Source organism: Phaeodactylum tricornutum, chromosome 27 (assembly GCF_000150955.2).
Source record: "Phaeodactylum tricornutum CCAP 1055/1 chromosome 27, whole genome shotgun sequence".
In the NCBI taxonomy this organism is placed as follows: domain Eukaryota; phylum Bacillariophyta; class Bacillariophyceae; order Surirellales; family Neidiaceae; genus Phaeodactylum; species Phaeodactylum tricornutum.
In genome coordinates this window covers 19120-40965 of record NC_011695.1, presented here as the reverse complement: position 1 = coordinate 40965, position 21846 = coordinate 19120, and the positions used below count along the sequence as shown (strand labels likewise).

At 46.0% G+C, this 21846-nt stretch overlaps 6 protein-coding genes across 6 annotated transcripts; 4 read left to right on the top strand and 2 right to left on the bottom strand.

Annotated features, from left to right (window-relative positions):
* Nucleotides 1-5655: 5655 nt before the first annotated feature.
* PHATRDRAFT_16608 (predicted protein) lies at nt 5656-5826 on the bottom strand (the record flags this gene model as incomplete). Its single annotated transcript, XM_002184920.1, has 1 exon — nt 5656-5826. A coding segment is annotated over one exon (171 nt), but the record flags the coding sequence as incomplete, so codon positions are not given.
* A 1174-nt stretch (nt 5827-7000) lies between these two features.
* RRP (ribosomal RNA processing protein) lies at nt 7001-8148 on the top strand (the record flags this gene model as incomplete). Its single annotated transcript, XM_002184997.1, has 1 exon — nt 7001-8148. The coding sequence occupies exon 1, from the start codon at nt 7084-7086 to the stop codon at nt 8146-8148; it is 1065 nt and encodes a 354-aa protein (XP_002185033.1). The 5' UTR covers nt 7001-7083.
* Nucleotides 8149-9380: 1232 nt separating this feature from the next.
* On the top strand, nt 9381-10658 carry PHATRDRAFT_50098 (predicted protein). Its single transcript, XM_002184996.1, has one exon. It carries the CDS (start codon nt 9506-9508, stop codon nt 10529-10531), a length of 1026 nt encoding a protein of 341 aa, XP_002185032.1. The 5' UTR covers nt 9381-9505; the 3' UTR covers nt 10532-10658.
* Nucleotides 10659-11243: 585 nt separating this feature from the next.
* Nucleotides 11244-12403, top strand: PHATRDRAFT_50097 (predicted protein; the record flags this gene model as incomplete). The annotated part of the gene is made up of 2 exons (XM_002184995.1): nt 11244-11439; nt 11514-12403. The coding sequence occupies 2 exons, from the start codon at nt 11244-11246 to the stop codon at nt 12401-12403; spliced, it is 1086 nt and encodes a 361-aa protein (XP_002185031.1).
* Nucleotides 12404-14833: 2430 nt separating this feature from the next.
* On the top strand, nt 14834-15718 carry PHATRDRAFT_16599 (predicted protein; the record flags this gene model as incomplete). Its single annotated transcript, XM_002184994.1, has 1 exon — nt 14834-15718. The coding sequence occupies one exon, from the start codon at nt 14834-14836 to the stop codon at nt 15716-15718; it is 885 nt and encodes a 294-aa protein (XP_002185030.1).
* Nucleotides 15719-15994: 276 nt separating this feature from the next.
* PHATRDRAFT_16632 (predicted protein) lies at nt 15995-16648 on the bottom strand (the record flags this gene model as incomplete). The annotated part of the gene is made up of 2 exons (XM_002184919.1): nt 15995-16144; nt 16238-16648. Coding segments are annotated over 2 exons (561 nt in total), but the record flags the coding sequence as incomplete, so codon positions are not given.
* Nucleotides 16649-21846: the final 5198 nt, after the last annotated feature.

Sequence of the window (21846 nt, the reverse complement as noted above, 5' to 3'; positions counted from 1 at the left end):
CCTCCATAATGCGCTTTAGAGCTGATTTGAAATCAATTGCTTGCCGTGGGGCTTTTCCTGGTCGGGCCAGCATCAAAATTGTTTCGGTAAGAGCGCCGAGGTCGAGATCGGACGTCGCTTCTTCGGGCCTCCAAATCAAAAAAGAGAGTAATATGAGGCAATTCGCAATGGCAGCGTCCCATGCTTTTGCGTTGGTATTTTCAAGACTAGTCTTAGGATCCCAACGCCATTGGACAAGATTCACAAAAGCGGACAACAAATCATGGGAGAATATTTGCGTCGCATTGGCGTTTCCTCTGGCCATGAGAAGGATGATTGTCAATCTATAACATAACTCAGCGCCGGCAGCATTTTCATTCTCTTTGACCGTCGATCTTGTAATTACACAGCTCTTTACGCATTTAAAAAACAGCTTTTTGACGACTAATAACGCCGCTCGCTGTTTGTCTGCGTCAAGGAAGTCGAAAATGACGCTCAACCCTGTCACGGCACAGTCCAGCATCAAATTCTTATTCAAACTACCCGTTGCTTTTACCTTTTCCTTTGACATTAAGGCGGCAATGATGACCTCAGCCACTCCGTCAGTCGACAGCCTGCCGGAGTCGGACGAGTAGGTAGCCAGAGATGAAATGAGCTTCAAGGAAGCAAAACGTAATTCCAAAGGAGCTTCAGAGTCTCCAGAGCTCAGTGTTGACAAGGCTGTGCTGATGATCGACGACTCTAGAAGTGCGGCTTTGCCGACAGTGGTGGATGCAAGAGACGAGAGAAATAGGCACGCTCCGACCCCTACCTGCATACCAGCGTCCCTTGAAGAAATAATCGCCAATTTGGAACTGGTATTTTCGGCTTGACCATTTTCACTAACTGCATTTTCTTCAGTGCTTTTTTCGCTGTCATCGTCATTTGAGTCGCTTTCGTTTCCCAGATTCGATGAAGCTGGATCAGGCCCGTTATCATCGACTTCATCTGGAATTCCGGCCAATACGGCGATAATTTGGATTGCTCTTTTCAAACACGCTTCGCAATGCTCGGCTTCCGTCACGGCTTTCCGCCCTTTCGCAGATTCACAGAGTCGGAACAGGAGCTCAAATGCTCCAGTTTCTAACCCGTGCCTTACATGATCACGAAAAGTGGACGCTCCTGTGTTGCTGGCAAGAAGACTCATCAAGCCCTTGAAACAATCTCCCTCCAAAAGGATTTCAGCATTGTCGCGACAAGCCCGGCGAAGAGCCATCATTGCAAGCGTTTCACCTTCTGCAGCAACAAGACTCAAAGCGTGCAGACCGCCAATGGATCTCAGAAACTGTAAAGCTTCCTCATGCTGAGCAACAGCACACAGCATTGCCACGTCAGGAGCATTCATTATTTCATCGTCGTCGTCCATTTCGTATTGTTGCAGACGGGCACGTTCTAAAAATCGAGCAAGTACCATCTGGCAGATCTTTCGCCCGAGATTCTTGGCAATAGCGCTCGCCTCGTTAGGAGAGAGTTGAATACGCTTTCCTTCTTTCATAGCCTTGTCTGACACGCTGCACAGGTCAACAAGACAGTGCATTAACACCGTCGAAAGACGATTCGACATAATATTTTCTTCCTCGTCGACAGGGCGCTCGTGTTCGCTCAAACATGCTGAAGCCAATGCAGAAATGGCGCTACTACGGACATCGAACCTTTCTACAGCTTCGTTTAAGAGTCCCTTTTCTACAAGCTGCCCGAGAATATACGCAAGAAACTGACGAATTTCCCCAATATTCTTCGACGTTTCGACGGCCGAATTAATGTTCAGGAGGTCAAATAGCGACGTCAGAGCCGGTTTTCCTTCAACAAACAAATGTAGCACCTCATTGGGAACCTGCTCCACAATTTGTTTCAGGATGTCAAAAGCCAAATCCAGAAGTGCTGGATCTTTCCAGAGAGAAAGGCAAAGATGTGGAACGTTGAAGCTAACAAGAAGCGAAATCATGTAAGGATCTCCTTCGTTTCCGTATGGCGTATCACCAGACAGGTATTCCATCGACCCCTTTAAAATCTCAAGCAATCGGTGACGGACTAATGGTCTTGTCAAATTAATGTAGTCTTGCTTCTTGTAATGATCGATAGGTACGAACGCTCCGTACTCGACTGTCGTTAAAGCAAGAAAGTGAGCAGATAGAGTAGCACACGCCTGAAGACGTTCATCTGCGTCTGTCTTTACTGGCAAGTCTTGAAGCATAACTGCATCCCAAAAGTCATCACTCCCTTGAGATTCGATTGCACATGCAAACACAGAAACGGCAAAAAGAAAAGCTGCCGAAGCTTCGTGCGTATCTTTATAAAAGGCGCATTTTTCCTGAACAAGAATGAAGGGAGATCCATACAATTTCGGTACATCCAGTGTAAGACCATGGTTGTCCTCGTCATCGTATCTGGGAAGTTTCATAGCAGTCTTAAGCAATAGTGTAGAGCACATCGCTTGAATGAAATCTGGTTCGGATGCTACAGCATCCAAAAGAGTGATTGCTCTTGGTGATTGCAGTGTTTGTTGCGTTCTCCCCTCAGAATCAACATCCCCGAGAATACGATGCAAAATTTCAAATCCAAGGAAGGTCAAGTCAGCACGGCCATCCGTAGCCTTCTTCGCTTTCGTCATGGTGGCCTTACCAAGTGCAGCGCAAATAGCCCGAACGAGACCAGATTCCAAAAAGCGTGTACGGATCCGGGCTTGATCATTGGTAGTGAGCGCGTGGAGCACTTCTAGCGCAAGTATGGGCACTTCGTCTTCACCTGAGCCGTATTCATGACTTTTCATAATACTTCCAAGTGCTTCTGCTATTCCCGCGTCCGCAGCTGCAACAGCGTGCGACGGAACTTGAACAATCTGTAGAATAGCCCGTAGAGCAGCAGCTCGTGTAGCTTGCGTTTTCACATTTCCAGGTCCTGTACTGCTAAAATCTAAATAGCGTGCGATTGATGGCAAGGCTTCCGTCGAGATTGAGCTCCATAGCGAAGCATTCCGACTAAGCGATTCAAGCGCAGCGATACATTCAGCCTTTAAAGACTCCTGCCTCTCCATCTGGTCGTAACTTGCATCTGGATTCAGCGGCAATGTCAAGACATCAGTCGCAACACGTATAGCATCACGAACTGACTCCAACCCACCACCTTGACCTGCAGCAACGTGTGGCCCACAAAAGCGAACTAAAGCTAGCGCAGCCGAAAACTTGAACAAATCACCGTCCGATAACGCTGCTCGGAGCGAGTCGCTGATCGGTACCAAAATGCCACTCATGGCTAACTTAGCATGTTGGTCCTTTGTTCCGTTTTGCGCAATTGCTAAAGCAAGACGTAAGGAAGCAACCACACACATCTCGCCAAAACCTCCAACCAGCATAGTTGGAAGAAGCGCTGGGCCTGATCGAGCACCACGGACTACCACATCACAAGCGACGTTGCATATCTCGCTGCGTCTAGCGACGTATTGGTCATCACGAGCGGTCAAAAACCTCTCTCCCGTAATAAGCGACCCGTCAGTTCCTCCCGGAGCTACGGAAGATCCGCACATACTGCCAATAGCCAACAGCGCCGTCCCCACCAGATCCATCAATGCTGCTTGATAGTGCGGCCCCTGAGTTAAGCTTCCCATCAATGCCTTGCGTGCGTAACCTGATGAAGTTTGCAGCACACCAAGGGTCGATTCGATTATGTTGCTCGGGGCCTTTTCGCTACCGCGATAAGAACAGGAATCCGTATCAACAGCATCCATCACACGACGAATGCCTATCCCCGTCATATCTGTCAAGCAAATACCAAAAATACAGCACAGGAGTCGGCATGCGGCTGAACGGCCCTTCATTCCACCAGCAGCCTTATCTTTTGAATCCCAGTCGATCTTGGCATTAATGATTTTCGAAAGATATGGAATGGCACCTGCGTCAATGACCTCAATCAAACGGTCTAATAGCTCAGAGGAAGCACCTGATGGGTGTTGCCAAGAAAACATGAGAAGCGACGCAGCAGTTTCAAGAACGCCCAGACAACGGGGTGGACTGTCGCCTCTCAAAGAGGAAGGGACCGTCATGGTAGCATCGTTGGACGATATCAAGAGCGACGATATTATCTGACGAGATTGCAATTTCAGGATTGCTTCAGCCGAACAAGATGTGAGAGAACCCAACACGATACCAGCCGCTTCGCGAATTCGTGATGAGGGCGTCTCTTTCATCGACGACCCCAATGATTGTGCCACCGACGATTGAATCACTTCCAACGCAACATCAATCGAGCCCTCTTCGTTCAGCATAGTGATCGCATCTTTGAGTTTACCCGGCGCTCCAGAGTTGTCCAGTCCTTCTTCATACTGATCATGAGCCCACGCCTTGCCCATATTACCGATCGTCGTAGCGACAGCAGCTAAGCATTCCATAGCCACTTGACGTAGCTCTATGGGTCGAGATACATGCCCACGCTCTCGAATCAGCGACAGCAAGGGGGGCAAACATGACCCAGTGGCGATTTCCACTGCCGCTTCGCGACACGCTCCCAGACCTTGCTGATCATTACGATAGTCGTACCGAAACGGTAAGGATTCACCAGCCAGCGGGTCGGACAAGAGAGGCATGACAAGGGACATTAAAAAGTGACAACACATACCAGCCACGGCATTTTCCGCGGACAAAAGCTGTTGTGCCACAGAGGCGCCGCAACCACCCCCAGCGACAACAGCGCGCACAATATCTCCATCCCGTGCCCGACTTGCGCCACGTCCCGTCATTTCCGACAGCGTCATGAGCGCCGCATCCACAGCCCGGGTCGATGTGAGTATGGCGCCCAAGGCAGCAACAGCATGAGAGCGGGCATCCGTATCGTTTGCTCCAATGAGGCTGCACAACAACATGGCGCCACCAGAAGCAATTAGCTCGTCTAAAAATGATGTATACGAAAGCTCAGAAGCAGTCTCTCCCGATGCAACTGCCGCAGCGATATCGTTGACAGCCAAACAGGTACGGCGTTGATCTTCCAGCACGAGATTCTTTATGCTTGCGGCTGCCCAACGTTGAAGAGTCACATGCTTCGAGCTGGAATGATCCAACATATTACGTAGAGCTCGGTGGACGTCGAGATCATCCATACTTCCTGCAGAACTTTCGTCATTACTATCGCTGTAGGATTCGTTGGATGCTCGAGTGACACTTGAAACGGTTTGACTGTCAGTAAGATAAAATACGACACGAGCTGCTTGCTCTTGAACAAAAAGCGTTTTGCGATCCGTCGCGGAGCGCTCCAAAACCGACAAGATCCCGTCCAATAAGATTGTGCGCCCATACCAGTAAACCCCAACAGCGTACTCCGCTTTTCGCCACCGACGATACTTTCTAACGCCAACAACGAAGCCACAACACGGACGGTTCGATCTGCTGTCGAAGTATGTTGCAAGTGTTTGGCCAATTCCGGAATCCACAGGTCTGCGGGTAGACCGCGCAACCTTGCTGTAATGACTTCGGGAGAAGGATTCAACAATAGCTGGTCCAAGTCCGACGTGAGTGCGGACAAAGCCGCATTTACGTTAGAAGCGGTAGCGACTCCGCCACTGCGTTCTTCGTCCGCTTGTCCGTGATCCGGATCATACAAGTGGAGCGGTGTGAGGTAACGCCGAAAGGAAAAGAACTGTCCGGCCTCCACATCAGTGTAGCAAAAGTCACAGACTCGGACAGGCTTTTCGAATTCCGACCCCTGTAGAGGCAAGGTGGCTCGGTGATTGCTGCAAGGGTCGCAAAAGACGTCGCCACACAGACGACAATGATGTCGACGACGACTCATACTAAAGACTGTATCACAGTGCGCGCAGTTAGGACGTAAGTGATCGGCAACCTTTTGGACCTCAAAGTCGAGTGCTGGAAGAGTATCGGAGTAATCGGCATCGCTAGACGATGTAGTCGTGTAGTATGAAGCTTCTTGTTGGTAAGATCTCGCCAGAGAGGAGTTCTGATGGTATGGGGAAGGAGATGCTGCATTGCTGTCACTGCGGCTGCTGCCATAGTTCTGGTAGGAATTTGCTTGCTCATACTCTTGCTGCTGAAGAATCCTAGCTAGTGCGGCAGAGGCGTTACCGGAAGACGGCGGCGAAGCCACGGCAGGTTTAAGGGACATTTGTGGCTGGCGGTTCGGAGTGCTCTCTACTTTGGGCCGTGTCCATGTCGTGATTTTCCGTTCATGATCAACGTAGAACGCTTTACCAGTTGTCGGATCGTGCAGCTTTTCCCAATTGGAAGGTAGCGGCTCTTCTTCGTCCAACGATGACGACATTCGCGAAGAAACCGGAGGGGAGGATTGTATCTCCTCCTCCTTCCATCCATCCGGAGGATCCCACTGCGTTTTACGAGTAATGTGGTTGGCATAAAAGACACGACCGCTCTTTGGGTCTGCACTTTTCACCCAACCTTGCTGCGCCGCGGGATTGCTGCTATCTACCATCGTTCGCTCGTAAGGCACGATCCGTCAATCTCTTTCTGTTCCCTCTTCGTGCAGGAAAAAACAAGTAGCCTTTTCTGCTCTAACGAATTCTTCGCCGTGCAGCGGTGCTTGAACAAGGATATCACGGACAGAAACAACGGAAACAACAGTCTTTTCTATCGTCCAACAATCTACGAAAGAGTGCAGCAAGATAAGGGCAGGACGAGGAGACGCAGTCTCTACACGATTCGTTCCGGATCGTTCGCAACAGGAACCGAATGGGTTCGCCGCGATCGCTCGCAGGTTCGTTCGCAGAGCGGGATTTCTATGCGTTGAGCGAGTACGATATACGACTCCAGTTTATTTAGAGGAGGACTGAAGAGCAGGACTCCTTCTGTCTAATCCGAGGACGGTATTTGTATAGTCTGTACTTCTTCCGTCCCCACGCATCGACATCACAACCAAGGTCACGTGTACAAAATCGAAAACCCACGAACCAGAGAAAAACACACAAGGTCGGTCGCACAACAACCAACAGGACTACCAAATCCTATGGCGTGGTACACATGTCAGTCTTACTGTTAGTATCTGCACTCGTCTTGACCCTCGCATCTTTGCTCCACCCTTCTTAGCGAAGAACTGGTGAACACAGCAATGGACGACAGTACTCCTCTACTGAGCCGCTCCGAGATGGACTTTATACGAGAGGGATGCCATCAAAATTGTCGGGTGGACGGTCGGGGTCGTGATGAGTATCGGGGTTACCGGATCGTTACCGAAGGAAGCATGTCACACGAGGACAACAGCAGTACGTCTAACCCTCCCTTGATCCTTTCAAATGGTTCCGCACGGCTCTTTGAGGCAGCACGGCATGCACACGAAGATGTTTCTCTGCACATGTTGTGTTCCGTCAAAGCTGAAGTTGTCCACCCGTCGGCTCTGCACCCTGCTCAAGGAGCGATGGAACTACACGTGGAAAGTTTAACCTCGAGTGGACCGAACTCACAACGACGGAAAACTCAAGACGAACTTGAAGCGACCTTATCCAAACTGTTGATGCGCGACTTGGTAGACCTCGAAGCATTATGCATCGTTCCGTACCACTACGTTTGGCGTTTGCACGTGGATTTGTTTGTGCTGACGGCGGGGTCGTCACACGGTAGTCTGTGTGATGCGGCTTCGCATGTCATACGCGCGGCGCTCCAATGCACGCGCCTACCTGCTATTACGTCATCCACCGCGACTGCCAACGAAAGCCACAATGGTCTTGCGAAGGCTTCGTTCCGCAACAAGAATCCGTTATTTCCACATGGCGGTGTTGAATTGATGGTCGACGGTGATTTGGCCGTAGCTTCGCCGCCCCCAGGTGTCAATCAAGCACCCATTATTGTTTCCGTTACCGTTTTGGCAAACTCGGAAGTTTTGAGGCGAACGCCGGTATCAGCCGTTAGTGTTGCGCCGGTTTTGATTCTTGACGCAACACCGGACGAAGAAGCCTGCGCGGTAGCTCAAGTCCACGTTGCCATCGACCGTTCCGACGGAAGCAACCCGCTTATTACTGCCTTGCACCAGTCACGCCAAGGATCTTTGCCGCTGAATGTTTTGACGGACGTCTGTGCCATAGCTCTCCAAGGCGCCATGTCGGCAGAAGCTGCCTACGTCATTCGACCAGGACGCAATGACCTGGGGCTCTTGCAGGAGCAGTTTCTCTTTCAATAGAGATAAATGTGTATATTCAACACTCTTCGCGATGCAATCATGTACATATGCTTACTTGAAAGGTATTTTTAGTTCTTCAGAGAACCTTCACAATGGGTGACTCACACTGCGACAAGCTAACCGTCAGTTCCTTGAGTGACTTGCTGTTACTAGCACACTAGCATTGTCGCTCACTGTCACTTTCGGAAATGAATCGGCATATTGCGTCGTACTTGCAATGATTGTTTAGTTGCGTTACCGAATACACAATATCTGTGGCCTTTGGTATAGTTACCTCTTGTGCTGACAAAAGTGTCATGTATGAACATTTTCTCTCCTTGACCAAATGAATCTGAACTTCGCTTCATTTTAAAACACTCGCCTGAGGAGTATCACTTGCTGTCAATACTCGTCATTGTGTCAAACAACGGGAATGCCGCAACACACGACCTGCATATCCAGTTAGCGTCCAACTCACTAGCGGTGCTAGAGTAGTGGACAAAAAAGAAATCCGGACCAATTGCTGCGGCCGCTTCCTTTTATAGGGTACTGCTCCCTATCAATGTAACATGTAATGTAAGTAGAATGTGAAACCTGTCAAAGAAACTTGTATCGGCGTATGCACTTTACTGTCAAAGCTGCCATTTACGAAAGGTGCCCCTATCCAGCAGAGTCCACCAAATGCAATCCCAAGAAACAGCCGATATTTTGAAGTATAGAGTGCGTCTTTATAAAATGCTGAACGTGAAATCTTGTTCTGGAATTCTTATGGCCAGTCATCCATGGGGGCAATAATACATTGATTTATTTACCGCATGACTCATTATTTAATTTTTTCATATACTCGACCGAGGGTCATTGACCCTAATGCCGCCTTTTATATAAAATGGCGAAAACAGAGAGTCTGTCTCTATGGGAAATCGTGGAATGTCTAACGTTTATGAAATTTTTTGTATTTGTCGCCCCAAGAAAGAATCCGATCGGACAGAATGTTGCAAATTGAAAGGGATATTTCTGTTCACTTTTTTGCGGGTCCGTCGTTCAAGTCAACATACTAGTTATTTATAGACCAGTTGCCATTTTGGATCCCAGTGAAAAAGCGAGCCTACGGCAGTCGATAGCAAACTGGAAGAGAAAATTGTAATTTTTGTCTATGAATATTTGTCACACTGGCCAGGGACATAGATTAATATGTTTCGAAAAGCCTTGTTTTTGCCCAACTTGCAAGCGTTCAAAAGATTGTTTAGCTGTCCTGTATTTCCTGTTAGCTTCGCGGTGCCGTAGCGCGACGCCGACAGAGAAGCCAATCTATAATAGCTGAAAAGCGCGTGTCATTACTTCTTCACTTGTTTGATTCATTCCACATTTGTCAGTTAGAATGAAGACCCGCAAAGAAGAGGAAATGCGCAACAATACAAAAAGTGCAAGTGGACAGGTGGACATCTTAGAGCTGCGCAAGTTACTTACAACAGGCCAAATGAGATTCGCACCATTACGTCAGGAGCGATCTATCAGAGCGCAGATCCAAGGCCTTTCTCAGGAAGGATTGGCATGCTTTGTTCACTTAAAAGCCACATGGGAGACCTGGTTCCCTAATGACCCCTACGACGATGAAATGTATCTTAGATTTTCTCGATGCAGCCCGGGAAAACCATTCGACGAAATATCCGCCTGGAAAAGTATGAAGCATTTTGATCGCCGTTACTCAGGGCTGACAGCATCTGCCCTCGAATTTCAACTACGCACAAAAACTCTGTTTCCACTACCAGGTCTCCGTACGACTAATCTTCATGAAGTCTTCTACATGAGACCCGCCCGATTCGTTCCTACAAACACTCAAACGAAAACCGTGATTGATAATTTGGTGTATGTCATGAGCACCATGATGGAGCGCGAAGGTCCATGTTCCAACGGAATATCCTTTATTGCCAACATGGATGACTGGACTATGAAATGTTTTACCACCGACTATTGTCTCCAGTTTATGTTGACGCTCCAAGGAAGAATTCCAGCACGAGTGACGGGGTTCTTCATTGTCAATCCTCCATCATGGTTTGGTTCCATTTGGAAAATGATGAAACCGATGCTTTCGCCCCAGTTTCGTAAAAAGGTGTACATGATTCCTGAGGCGGAACTCAAGCACCACATGGCGGTCGGCTACGAAAAATTCCTACCTGATGAGCTGTCGTCTGGCAGAGCTGATACAGATTCCATTGTGTCGGATTTTGTCGATTACAGAATGTTTGTCGAAGCCCAGCCCTCCAATGGACAAGGAGACTTGAAAGAAACGGCAAGGAGATTGAAAGGTGGTTCCGCAGATGTACGTGGAGGAAAACGTCGCAATCGTCTCATTTTTGGAAGAAAGCAGCCACGAAATACTTCTACCGTAGAGAGTGAAAAGTAACAATGGATCCGCGCAATTACCGACCACCGACTTTCGTGAATATTCTACTCACAGTCACCAGAAAATGGCAGGAGCCATCCCACAATCAAAGAAGTGTTGTTAACATATAGTGGCCATTTGGGATGATATGAGCATTTACAAGTTTTGTAATTCCAATATAACGAAGTAATTTATTCGTGTTATAGAACTATAAAGAGACCATTGGATCCGCCTTGGAATGTCTGGCACACTAGTAATTTCCTTAGTGTTAGCACTGTTCAAAAGACCACCAAAACTACCCGATGCCAGATGAAGGAGACTTTAGAGACTTTTGAATCCAATGTTGAATGCTTGCACGCTAGTATAGTTTTTATAGTGTCCGTACGGCTAAATAGACCGCAATCCACAGGTGCCTCCTAAACGGTCTTTGGTTGAGTTTGCTTGAAGATTCGACTCATTCGATTTGTCCCGATCAAACGAACAGTTTCACAGTCTAATCAACATCAACATGTTTGCCAAGAACGAAGAACATTAGCTTTCATTTACGTTACGGTTAATCCCATGGAATATTACAGTAAATTTCGCTTTTCATGTCAATTTGCTCAAGACAGACTACTTGGATTATTGTCTTGGGGTCGATGCAGACTACCGTGGGCCTCGCCCTCGCTTCAAAACCAGAAAGGACGCTACTTTCCCTTCAAGAGCAACATATTTTTCAGTCTTCATCGGCGTGATGGCCAGCCTTGCGGAGGACTGCAAGCGTGTAGGTGTCGATCAATGGGATACAAACGGTGATTTCAATAAAAGAGGAGACGAGTCTTTTCTCAAAGGAATCGAAGAGAAGCTTGCGAACGAATTTGGTAAAGCAGACGCCGTCTTCATGCCGTCGGGTGTTATGGCACAGTCCATTGCGTTGTTGATCCATGCTAGTAGTTCGCTTGAGTTTCCCCGACTCTCTTTGCATGCCAACATACTTCACACCTACTACTGCACGAACAAAAAGGCTATCGAGAGCTTCTAAGGATGGAGCCTTTGGTTGTATCGACGCGAAACAAAATTACACGCCAAGCAAATGGAATTCTGTCAATCCCGGCCATGACGTTTGTAGATGTACGTGATGCTGTAGAAGCCACTACACTTGACCCACCGCGGCTTACAACACTCATGTTGGAGCTGCCGCATTGTGAAATTGGAGGCAAACTGACATCCTGGGCAGACGTGCAAAAAATGAGCGAGTATTGTAGACGACACAAAATTCGGTTCCATTGCGACGGTGCTCGAATTTTCGAAGCGACCGCAGGGTATCAAAAAACATTGTCCAAACCAGCTGAGCCCTTTGACTCAGTCTATTTCTTCTTTTACAAAGGATTAGGGGGAATGTTAGGTGCCATGCTGCTAGGATCGAAAGACTTTTGTGAACGAGCTCGAATTTGGCTCAGAAGATTTGGGGGAAATCTATATACGCTTATGCCATTTGCTGTGTCGGGATGGTCAGGGTATTGTAAAAACTGGGTCGGTATAAAGTCCGACGGTTGTGCTGGATATTCTTTTGTAAAAAAAAGAGACAAGTTGCAAACTATTGTGAGACTACTGTCCAGCGACGAAAGCATCGGTAAGGTAATTGCGTTTGATCCCCAAATTCCCTTCGTCAACATGGTCCACTGCTATCTCAAGCCCAGTGTAGACGAATGCGATCGGCTTCGCGATCAAATAGCAATCGACTACGGTATCGAGCTGTACGTTCGCATTCGAAAAGTGACTAGCGACGATCCGTCTTTTCGAGAAGGCTTTCGCTCAAAGCTAGAACTCTCCATGGGGGAAGGAAATGGGTCCGTTGCAACTGAAGTTTTTCTTCGGGGATGGAAGGTTTTCGCTGCTGGGTACCATGGCTGAGCATGAGCTTGTCTGTACCAAGAAAAGTTTTACAGCCAGTTGATACAATTTACAAGCAAACCGGGAAATAGTCCTTTTGAGAACGCTACTAGAGAACAATTTATCTGTTCATAATATAAGCAGTACTCGTGAAGCTTTTTATTGCAACAAACAACAAGATCAAGGATCCATCCCACTCGACCTCAAATTTGTCTAGGTTGCAGCTATATTGGATGGACCCAGGATCTAATTTCTGGACGCGGTCTAGGTTCCAATTGTGAGAGTCAATTTCATGATGAATGTATTTACGACATTTGAGCAGAGTTGCAGAACAATGCTGGAAGCCGACATACCTACAGTAGCTGGAATTGGTAGCCGTAGGATGGTCGATAAAGAAAAACGGTGGAAATGAACAATGAGGAGGAGACCTTATGCTAATTGGGTTGTACACTACTGATGACCTGAAAACAGCATGGAAGTGTCTCCTGGTGCGTTCAAGTCTTTCGGCTATGGACGCGTCAGAACTTATGCCAATCCAAAGCACTGTAAAGACAATCATTCGTATTCACAGTCTTATCTAGTAGTGCTTATTAAAAAAATTTCAATCTCTATCGATCTTCTTCGCGAAATCAGAGTCATCCCGGCAGTAAATGACTCTTTGAACGTATACAAAAAAGAGTGGATGGTCGGAAATATTTGTAAAAATTAGTCAAAAAGCGACGGCATCAAAAGCAGTTGTCTATATAGCAGTCGGACACTTAACCCTTCGATTACGCTCTCTTAGCCTCAGCACAGTCTCTATTTTTTGGGGAACCTCATAGTCACTTACATTTGTTTTGCTGTTTTACAAGGGTGACATCGGCTGCATGCATCATAATTCTTTGACACTGATTCGAAGTGCAGAGTCACTCTTACAGGATTTGATGAATCTGTCGCAAAATAACTCATCCCATGATGTTCGCCGGCACCAAGACAGCAAAAAACAACCGATGCTCTTGAAGTTAGCAAAGAACATCTTTTCCAGTGTCACCTCAACAAAGCCGTTGCCAGTATTAGACGCTGTGGATCGTCACAAGAGTCTTGTCGTGAACGAACACTTGCTCTATAAAGTCCTGCTTATTCCAGTCAACTGTTCATTTGGTGGTTTTGTGTCCGAGACCCCTGACAAAAAAATTTCTCTAAGGGCAATGACTCAAAAGGAACGAAAAGCAGTCGATAGGGAAGTTACAATTATTTTCGCTATCCGTAGGCCAGGTTGCGGCGCCTGCAGGGAGCATGGATTACAGCTAACTAAGATAGCGCAGGAGGAAGAGGTGTGTCTTGTTGGTGCAATCAAACAACTTGATATCCATAACAAGGCGCTCTTGGAATTTTACGAAAAGGACTTTAATATCCAATTTACAGGGATGAAAAATGGTTGATTTACCATGCCCTCGGTGGTCGAAAAATCACCTTTTGGAAGCTTCTGACTTCAGCGAGAAAACTCGGCAAGCGATACAAAGAGAAAAACATCCAAAATATTCCGCTCGGTGGAGACATTTGGACCGAGGGTGGCATTTTGATTTTTGACCAAAAAGGTGATCTGACGTACACCTACTACGAAACCTATGGAGAAGAAATGAACATGGTTGAGATTCGAAAGGGAATTCAGGACGCCCGGGGTCCTTCCATGGATCGCTGATAGACTAAAACCTTGGAAGACAGGGGAATCAGGAAATTGCTTTGTTTATAGTCAGGAAAATAGGTGTGTCTATTAGGTTTACAGTTTGTGGTTTTCTTTTGATATCCTCGTGGTGCTCCGTTCCTCGGCACTACGATATCAGGACTGTGATTCCATTCATCGTTGTCGTGTCGCTTGACCGACGGTTCCGCATCTGCGGAAACCATCCATTGTATGGCTATGGCAAAGTCTAACAAAGCACACAGGAGCACTTGTAGTATAGCTTGCAAAGTGCTTTAGAATAAAGTAAAGTGAGAACATCATCCGATGTGCACAATTTTAGACTAATGTGATGATAACCCTAGCATCTCTTCCTGATATATCCTCTACTAGCTGTCGTTCATTTGTCTCAAGTTTTGCTTCCCCAAATCCGGAGTAGAATGGCTCTATCAAATGAGTTTTGACATGATTCAACCAATTGGTCCATTTTCTAAAAAAGTTCGTTCAAAAAAAGATTCGTATATAGATGAGGTTGGTTACTGCCCTGCCCCCTATGGAAATGTACCGCGAGATATATCTGAAAGCTGTCGTAGCGATATGAACGTTCATCCTTCTAACTGTAAGGAGGTGCCACTACCATGAGAGTGGTTTTGAGTCGCTTTTCAACCTCAGGTTAGCGACTAGTCTTTCGATTGGCTATTGCCCACTGTAACGTAAATGAAGTACAGTCATCGAAAAAGAGCTCTATTCAATACAACAGTGCACCATTGTTAAGCACCTAGCAATAAAAAATGGCCGAGTCAGACTACAGCACGCTGCTACCGAAAATACTTATAGAAACGACTGTCAAACAATGGATTGCCGACGATATCCCTTCATTTGATGTCGGCGGTCTCGTTGTTGGCGACGGTACTCGAAAGGCAACTCTCTGGCTAAAATCTCCCGGTGTTTTTGCAGGAAAACCTTTCTTTGATTCAGTGTTTGAGCTTTTGGGATGTGTGGTGGAATGGAATTCGGATGCTGCGATCGAAGGCAACTTTGTGAATGCTTCGTCAAACCACAAAATCAGGCTTGCTGTGGTCACAGGCCCTATTCACAAGATCTTGCAAGGCGAACGTACGGCGCTCAACACGTTATCCCGGTGCTCCGGAGTAGCATCAGCGTCGTATGAAGCTGTCCAACTTGCCCGCAAAGCCGGCTGGAAGGGATGGGTTGCAGGAACGCGGAAAACAACCCCAGGGTTCCGTATTGTAGAAAAATATGGGCTTCTCGTCGGCGGCGCCGCGACACACCGGCTGGATCTTAGCCAAATGGTAATGCTGAAGGATAATCATATTTGGTCGGCTGGTTCAATAAGCGCGGCAGTTCAGCGTGCTCGCCAAGCCGCTGGATTTTCGCAAAAGATTGAAGTTGAATGTCAAAATCTGGAAGAGGCGATTGAGGCTTCCAAAGCAGGGGCGGATATCGTTATGCTGGACAATTTTGAACCAGAGAGACTCAAAATTGATGCAAAATCTTTAAAGGAAAAGTTCCCGCATATTCTGATCGAGGCCAGTGGTGGAATTACTACCGAAACAATGCACTTGTATCTGTGTGACTCCGTCGATATTGTTTCCCAAGGAAAGCTCACGCAAGGATATTCATGTTTGGATTATAGCTTGAAGGTGCAACTGTAAGCAGCGAATCGAGAATCGCTGAACAGACGATACCTCGATGCGCCAAGCTTCGGTATAATATTTTAGCTACCAAAACCTAACACGGCTACTTTTGTGGTAGAACTTTAAAGTTCAGAAGGGCATTCATCTTCGTGCGATCCCTACATACGCTTCTAAGGAGATAAATAAACAAATTCTGCTATCGCAAAGCCAACATGTTGGACCATCCAGGAACGTCTGAAAAGTTTTCCTCATAATATGATCGAAGCTGGAGCTCACGCGTATGCCGTTTCGTTCCTAAGCGATGCAAGAACAAAAATAGCAGTTCCACAAAACGCTCATAAGATTCGTAGCTAAAACACGAAGAGAGGATGGAACAAAGGTGAAGTTGATGTACTGGAAGAAAGGCCAGAGGCAGTAATTGGCCTTCACTACAGTACCAATCTGCTCTCTCAGCAGACCGTGCGCTACCCCGAGGAGTGGAACTGTAACAAGATGAAAGAATTAGTCGCTGGTAAGGAAACAAGGGAGATATAAGACTCGGTCAAATGCACAATACGACTGCTCACATCGCCCTGCTACGAACGACTCGAGAATCTCGTAGACATAAAAATAAGTGGGGAAGAAAATAGCAACACCGAGTGTCTGGTCAATCAAAATTTGGGCCAGTGTTTGCTTCTTCTGCGAGCTACCAAAACGAGATTCCATAGTGCGACCGACTCGTCCGAGCTGTTCGTACCAAACATGAAACCAGGGTCCCACGTAGACGAGACCTGTAAGACCGAATGCGAACATTTGAGTGTAGCTGATGTGAAAGGGGCGTCGGAGCAATATAGCCTGGAACCACTGTGAAAAAATATTTCCGATCCCGGAAACAAGGGCTGCGGAAACGGATTTTGTAGTAAGAGGGTTCGTTTCCAAAAGACTCATGTAAGTACCGTAGTATCTCTTTGCCTGAATGATAATCAATGCCTCCGACAGATCTTTGTTACCCCCTGAATCAGAATTGACGAGGACCGATATAGGGCGGGTACCAAGAAGTCCTTGAGAAGTCTGCGAGCACGAGGGAGTGGAGACGAAATGCAAAATGCTCCCCGGTATAGGAGGCGGAGCTGCGGGAGCTTTAGTACCTCTTACGGCGAAAGACTTTGTCCGACCGAGCAGTGCCAAGCTCGCCAGTAAAACAAGTGCTTTCATGATGATGACACTGACAGCTTCCTTCGTTGGCCCTCTAGAGGACGGCAATTTAAAATCTTATCTTTTTTCGATTTTGGTTTGTTGTCGGATCGTTGTCACCTCCCACCAAAACGCTCGTGCACTGTCAGTTTATGAGCTACTAGTAGCTAGAGCTCTAGCTACAGAGATGTCAACATAGTGTGAAAAAGCCGGTTAGAATTGCGAGGTCCGAGGGTCGAGGTCCGCTCGACAGACCGCGCCATCATATTCTCAACGAATAGGTATACGGCTTATCTCGAAATCAATTTCCCCCTAGAAAACTGCAACGATAACGGGCTAGAATCGTCTAAGGAACCGAAAGGATCCCACATACTTTCGTAGACGATCAAAGGCGTAAAAACACAAGATTATAGACTTATCTGATAGACTTAGGGATATGAACCCCTCATGTACCGCTTGACGTAGGGGTTTTCTAGTCCCCACACATCGAAACCATAAACATAAACATGGACATGGAGAGATGTGTCCCCTCAAAACCACTATGGGAAAAAATAGGGATCCACAACTTGTAAAATAAAACTTCGACACTGCATGCAATGACATGTAGTACTGCAAATGCAATTTGTTCCAATACTGGCTTCATCGAAACGGGAAAGTCGGCAAACCCTTCTTCACTTGACTCAATATAAAACTTGACGCATAAGATTCTGTCGTACTGGGGCTGACTGAACCTTTGTTAGCGCATCGGCTAAGTTTGTCTCCGACGGCTCATAAGCAATCTTGATAACTCCCATTGCGACATTCTCTCGTACAAAGTGATATGCAATAGCATTACTCTTCTTCTTCAACATTGATTCCGGTGCTGTAGTATTGTGTACCACCGACATATTGTCGCACAAAACTCTAGCCGGACCATCAATCGGAATTCCCATCATCCGTAACTTATACCTCAAACCCTGTATCATCTCCGTAGCAATCTTTAACGCAACAAACTCACTTCCAAACGAAGACGTTTCGACTGAATTCTGACGCTTCGAAAACCACATAATCGGAGCACGACTAAGATAGATCAAAACACCTGTTCGTGAACGACGAGTGACTTTGTCTCCAGCATGGTCAGCGTCAACAAAAGCAGTAATCTCCACAGCCCTACCACGTGGCTTTGGAGCATTCGGCGGAATAGGTTCCTTCACATTACCATAAAAATCCGTCCAATCTGCACCATCTATAAAATGGTTCTCAATATCAGCATACGAATCATCAAACACGAGTCGTGACCTGTTGTGAGATTTCAAATAAGCAAAAATATGAAGAACAGCACTCAAGTGTCTTTCTCGTGACATCGCGAGAAATGATGAAAGCATAGATACTTCACATATAATATCAATTCGACCAATTTCAACTGCCCATCTCAAAACACCAATCTGAGACTGAAAATAGTTAGCATGCTCTGCATTCAACACAGGAGAAACATCAAGTTCTGGTCGATATTTCGTCGACATTGGCGACGACACTTTGTTAGGCAAACCTCTTTTGATTTCGTCCAAAGCTTTCTCAACATTTGCGACAGCTTGTTTCACATAATTTGTCGAACTCATAGACCATCGCGGCTTGTCTGGCTTATCGGGAAGTGAAAAGTGTCCAAGATTCGCTCCCAAATAAGTATCCGGTGTCTTAATGGATTCCGGTTTAAGCTTGAAATGTTTTCCAATAGTATCCAAGATACTCTTCGGATCATGACTGATACATAGGAAATCATTCGTGTAAATAAGTACATACTCATAAAATTCGAGACCACCTTCATTCTGAAATGGTCTTAACCAAACATGTGGATCTGCAATACAAGAGGTAAACATTAATTCTTCCATTGTTGCAGCTAAGTGAGCACGCCATGCTGCTCCACTTGACTTCAAACCATACAACGCTCGAACGATAATTGCATAACGACCTTCCGTCGAATTCCCAAATTCTGGACCACATGTCGTATATACCTTTTCTCGAACTGGGGCATTCAAGTATGCGTTTTGTGCATCAGCACCAAGTATTTGCATCGAATTCAACGCTGCAATAAGTAATGCAATTCGAACACTGTCTCTGGAAACAACACTAGCATAAGTAATCGAACTCGGCGGATCTGTAACGTGTCCCCCGGCGACGAATCTGGCTTTGCGAGTGAAGTCCATTTTGATATCAAAAATCATATGACAAGGTATCCAAGTGTAACCAACTGGTTTCGACGCATTGGGTTCAAGAACTTTGAATGCTGGCATAACATTTTTCATCTCTTTTCTGATTGCATCCAACCATATAGAAGTGTTAGTATCACAATCAATCTCAAGAGCTTCCTTTACTGATTTCGGCATACGAATACCGAATTTGTGAGTCCGTTTCAGGTATCTGGCCTTTACCGCTGAAATAATTCGCTCTCGTTTCCGTAATACGTCCGGTACCCACCAAGCAAAAGCTGGTTCATGGACTAACTTGTTTGCAACAACATATTTGGCGACGTCAACAGGATTCGATTCTTTCAGGTCTTTCAAGGGAATCCATGTATTTGATCCGTCTTTCCATTGAAGTAAAAGTTGCCAACCTTTTGTTGTTCGACGCATTTGTTTTACACCACGTTTGTCTGTATAATACAGATCATCAGCAGCAACCGCCGATCCGTCTTTTCGGTGATCAACAATTTCATCCATTAAAAGATAACGACGACCCTCGTCATCAACCTGTGAATAAAGATGCTCAGCAAATAACATTAGCTGCGTATTCCTGTATGTTACCATCTGGAAATTGAACTTCTAAGATGCGAGTGTCCAAAACTGGATCAGGATTCGACCTCCCGATTGGATTACCATCTCGATCTTTCTTTTGTCCAATTATTCGACCAGCACCAATATGATCATGTCTTGGTATCATTACTTCAGCATTGATATACTCATTAAAAGCTTCGTGATTGTACTCGTCTGCTTGTGGCATCGTTTCCTGGTCCCCTGTATAATGGTCCGAATACATCTCGAACTCACTGGGTTCCGCCTCGAAAACATAAGTATTTTTAATACGATCATCTTCGTTCATAACCAAACGAACGTTCTTCTCAAAACTCTCTTGAAGCAACTTCACCTGTTGAGAATTAAGATCACTTGTCGAAAGTGGGGAGTAAGTAGTTCGCGAAATAATTTGCGAATTTCTGGCAAGTATACGAGCACACATTGCATCACCTATATTGTGAGCAGGTCCGAGCCAGCGACCAAGTTTCCGCTTATCCTCCGGAAAGTCAACTGGATCCAAATACCATACCCAATCATACCATGCAAACTCGCATAAATGACTAATATCCGTTGTATCTCCCGATACTGCCGTATTCGGGACATCGTCGTTCAATGCGTAAATATTATGCGCAATTGACGATCAAATCAAACATTGCAACTCCAAGCAAATATCCCACAATCGTACAGATGCCTGTGACTTCGACATAGCTGTATTTGTCATACGTTTCAATGCTTTGATTGCGGTTTCTGCTCGATTCAACCACGGTGAATATGGCTCAATCTCTTTAGCATGAGCTCCTGCAGCACGAACCTTTTGTCTGAACTCTCCTTGAACTAATTCTTTGGCACCATCTGAAATAATTTCAGCTGGAACTCCCTCACGATGAAATAACAAATCCAACGTATCGTGAGCCTGACCTTTCGACTTCATTGTGTAAGCACGAGTCCAGTCGACATCATTCACGTAAATTTGAACACAATAATTTCCTCGAGACGAGACGACATTTGAAAACATCGTATCCGTATACAAACTCGTGCGCAAGTGACGATATCTCAACTGTGCAGTGACTGGTTTCACTCTCTTTGCTAACAATTGACTAGCAATGTCTTTGACCCCTCTCTGAGTCGTTGCGAGTAATGTTCGCTTCGCTGTCGATAAACCAATGTTCCATCGTTTCGCCAACTCTTCTGGCGTTACCTTATACCTGTAATTCGACGACTGTGCAACACTAACAATACAAGTCTTTTCAAGTTCATCAATCAAATGTTTGTCTTCCAAAGACATCGAAACAGATGATAAAACCATTGATACTGTACTGTCCCTCGTTGTAACCATTTGAATGTTCGCATGTGCAGAGTTTCTCGTTACCAACGCACCCTTACTATCGGTGAACTTCTCCTCCTGACGAGAAAAATCTGTCGAATACGGATCCCAAATCGGACTTTCATAAGTAAGGTTCAACTTGTGGAAATTTCGAAACTCCTCCGCAGACGGCTTGCGGACTGGTAAGTAAGAAATGACTCCATCTAATGATAATGGTAACCTCACATCGTCTTTCGGGAAATAAATCGAATGCGATAACTCCGTAAGCTTTTCCGACAAAAATCGGGGACAATCATTGACTTCGACATTGTTTAATCGAATTTGATTCGGATTTAACAAAGCATGTTCCATTGTAGGAAAATGTAAAGCCTGATGAATAACTAAAATAAATGTCTCATATGTGTAAGGATGATCAAAAGCAAATGCAGCAGAGACAATTGGTACAGACCGGGCTTGACCAAATGTAGATAAAAATGCAGAAACATCAACTGTTCGAGAGGTTTCTTGGAATATATAAGCGTGTCGACCAACACAACATGTATCCGCGTGAGAATCTAACTCCGCGTGTGATATAAGTGCACTCTCAAGTGACTGTATAGAAATAGAACGTGTAGACACAACCAACACTTTCGGTAATTGTCAAGAATTTCTCTGTGACATGCTTTGTCCTGCCAATGACTTTGATGTAAGAGAATTCGTATCATTGTGACTGGTCTTTGACTTCTTTTTGTCATCATTATCCTTAGAATTAACACCAGATGCATTTCGACGCTTTCCACCAGCTTCTTCACGTAACGTATGCAAATGACGCTTTTGTTCTGCATTCATGGTCTTGTATTCATCAAATGTATAATATCTATCCACCATACCACTGGTAGATC

What these genes read in the sequence shown, in the direction of transcription:
- PHATRDRAFT_50098 (XM_002184996.1), top strand. Translation starts at nt 9,506, where the DNA reads ATGAAGACCCGCAAAGAAGAGGAAATGCGCAACAATACAAAAAGTGCA.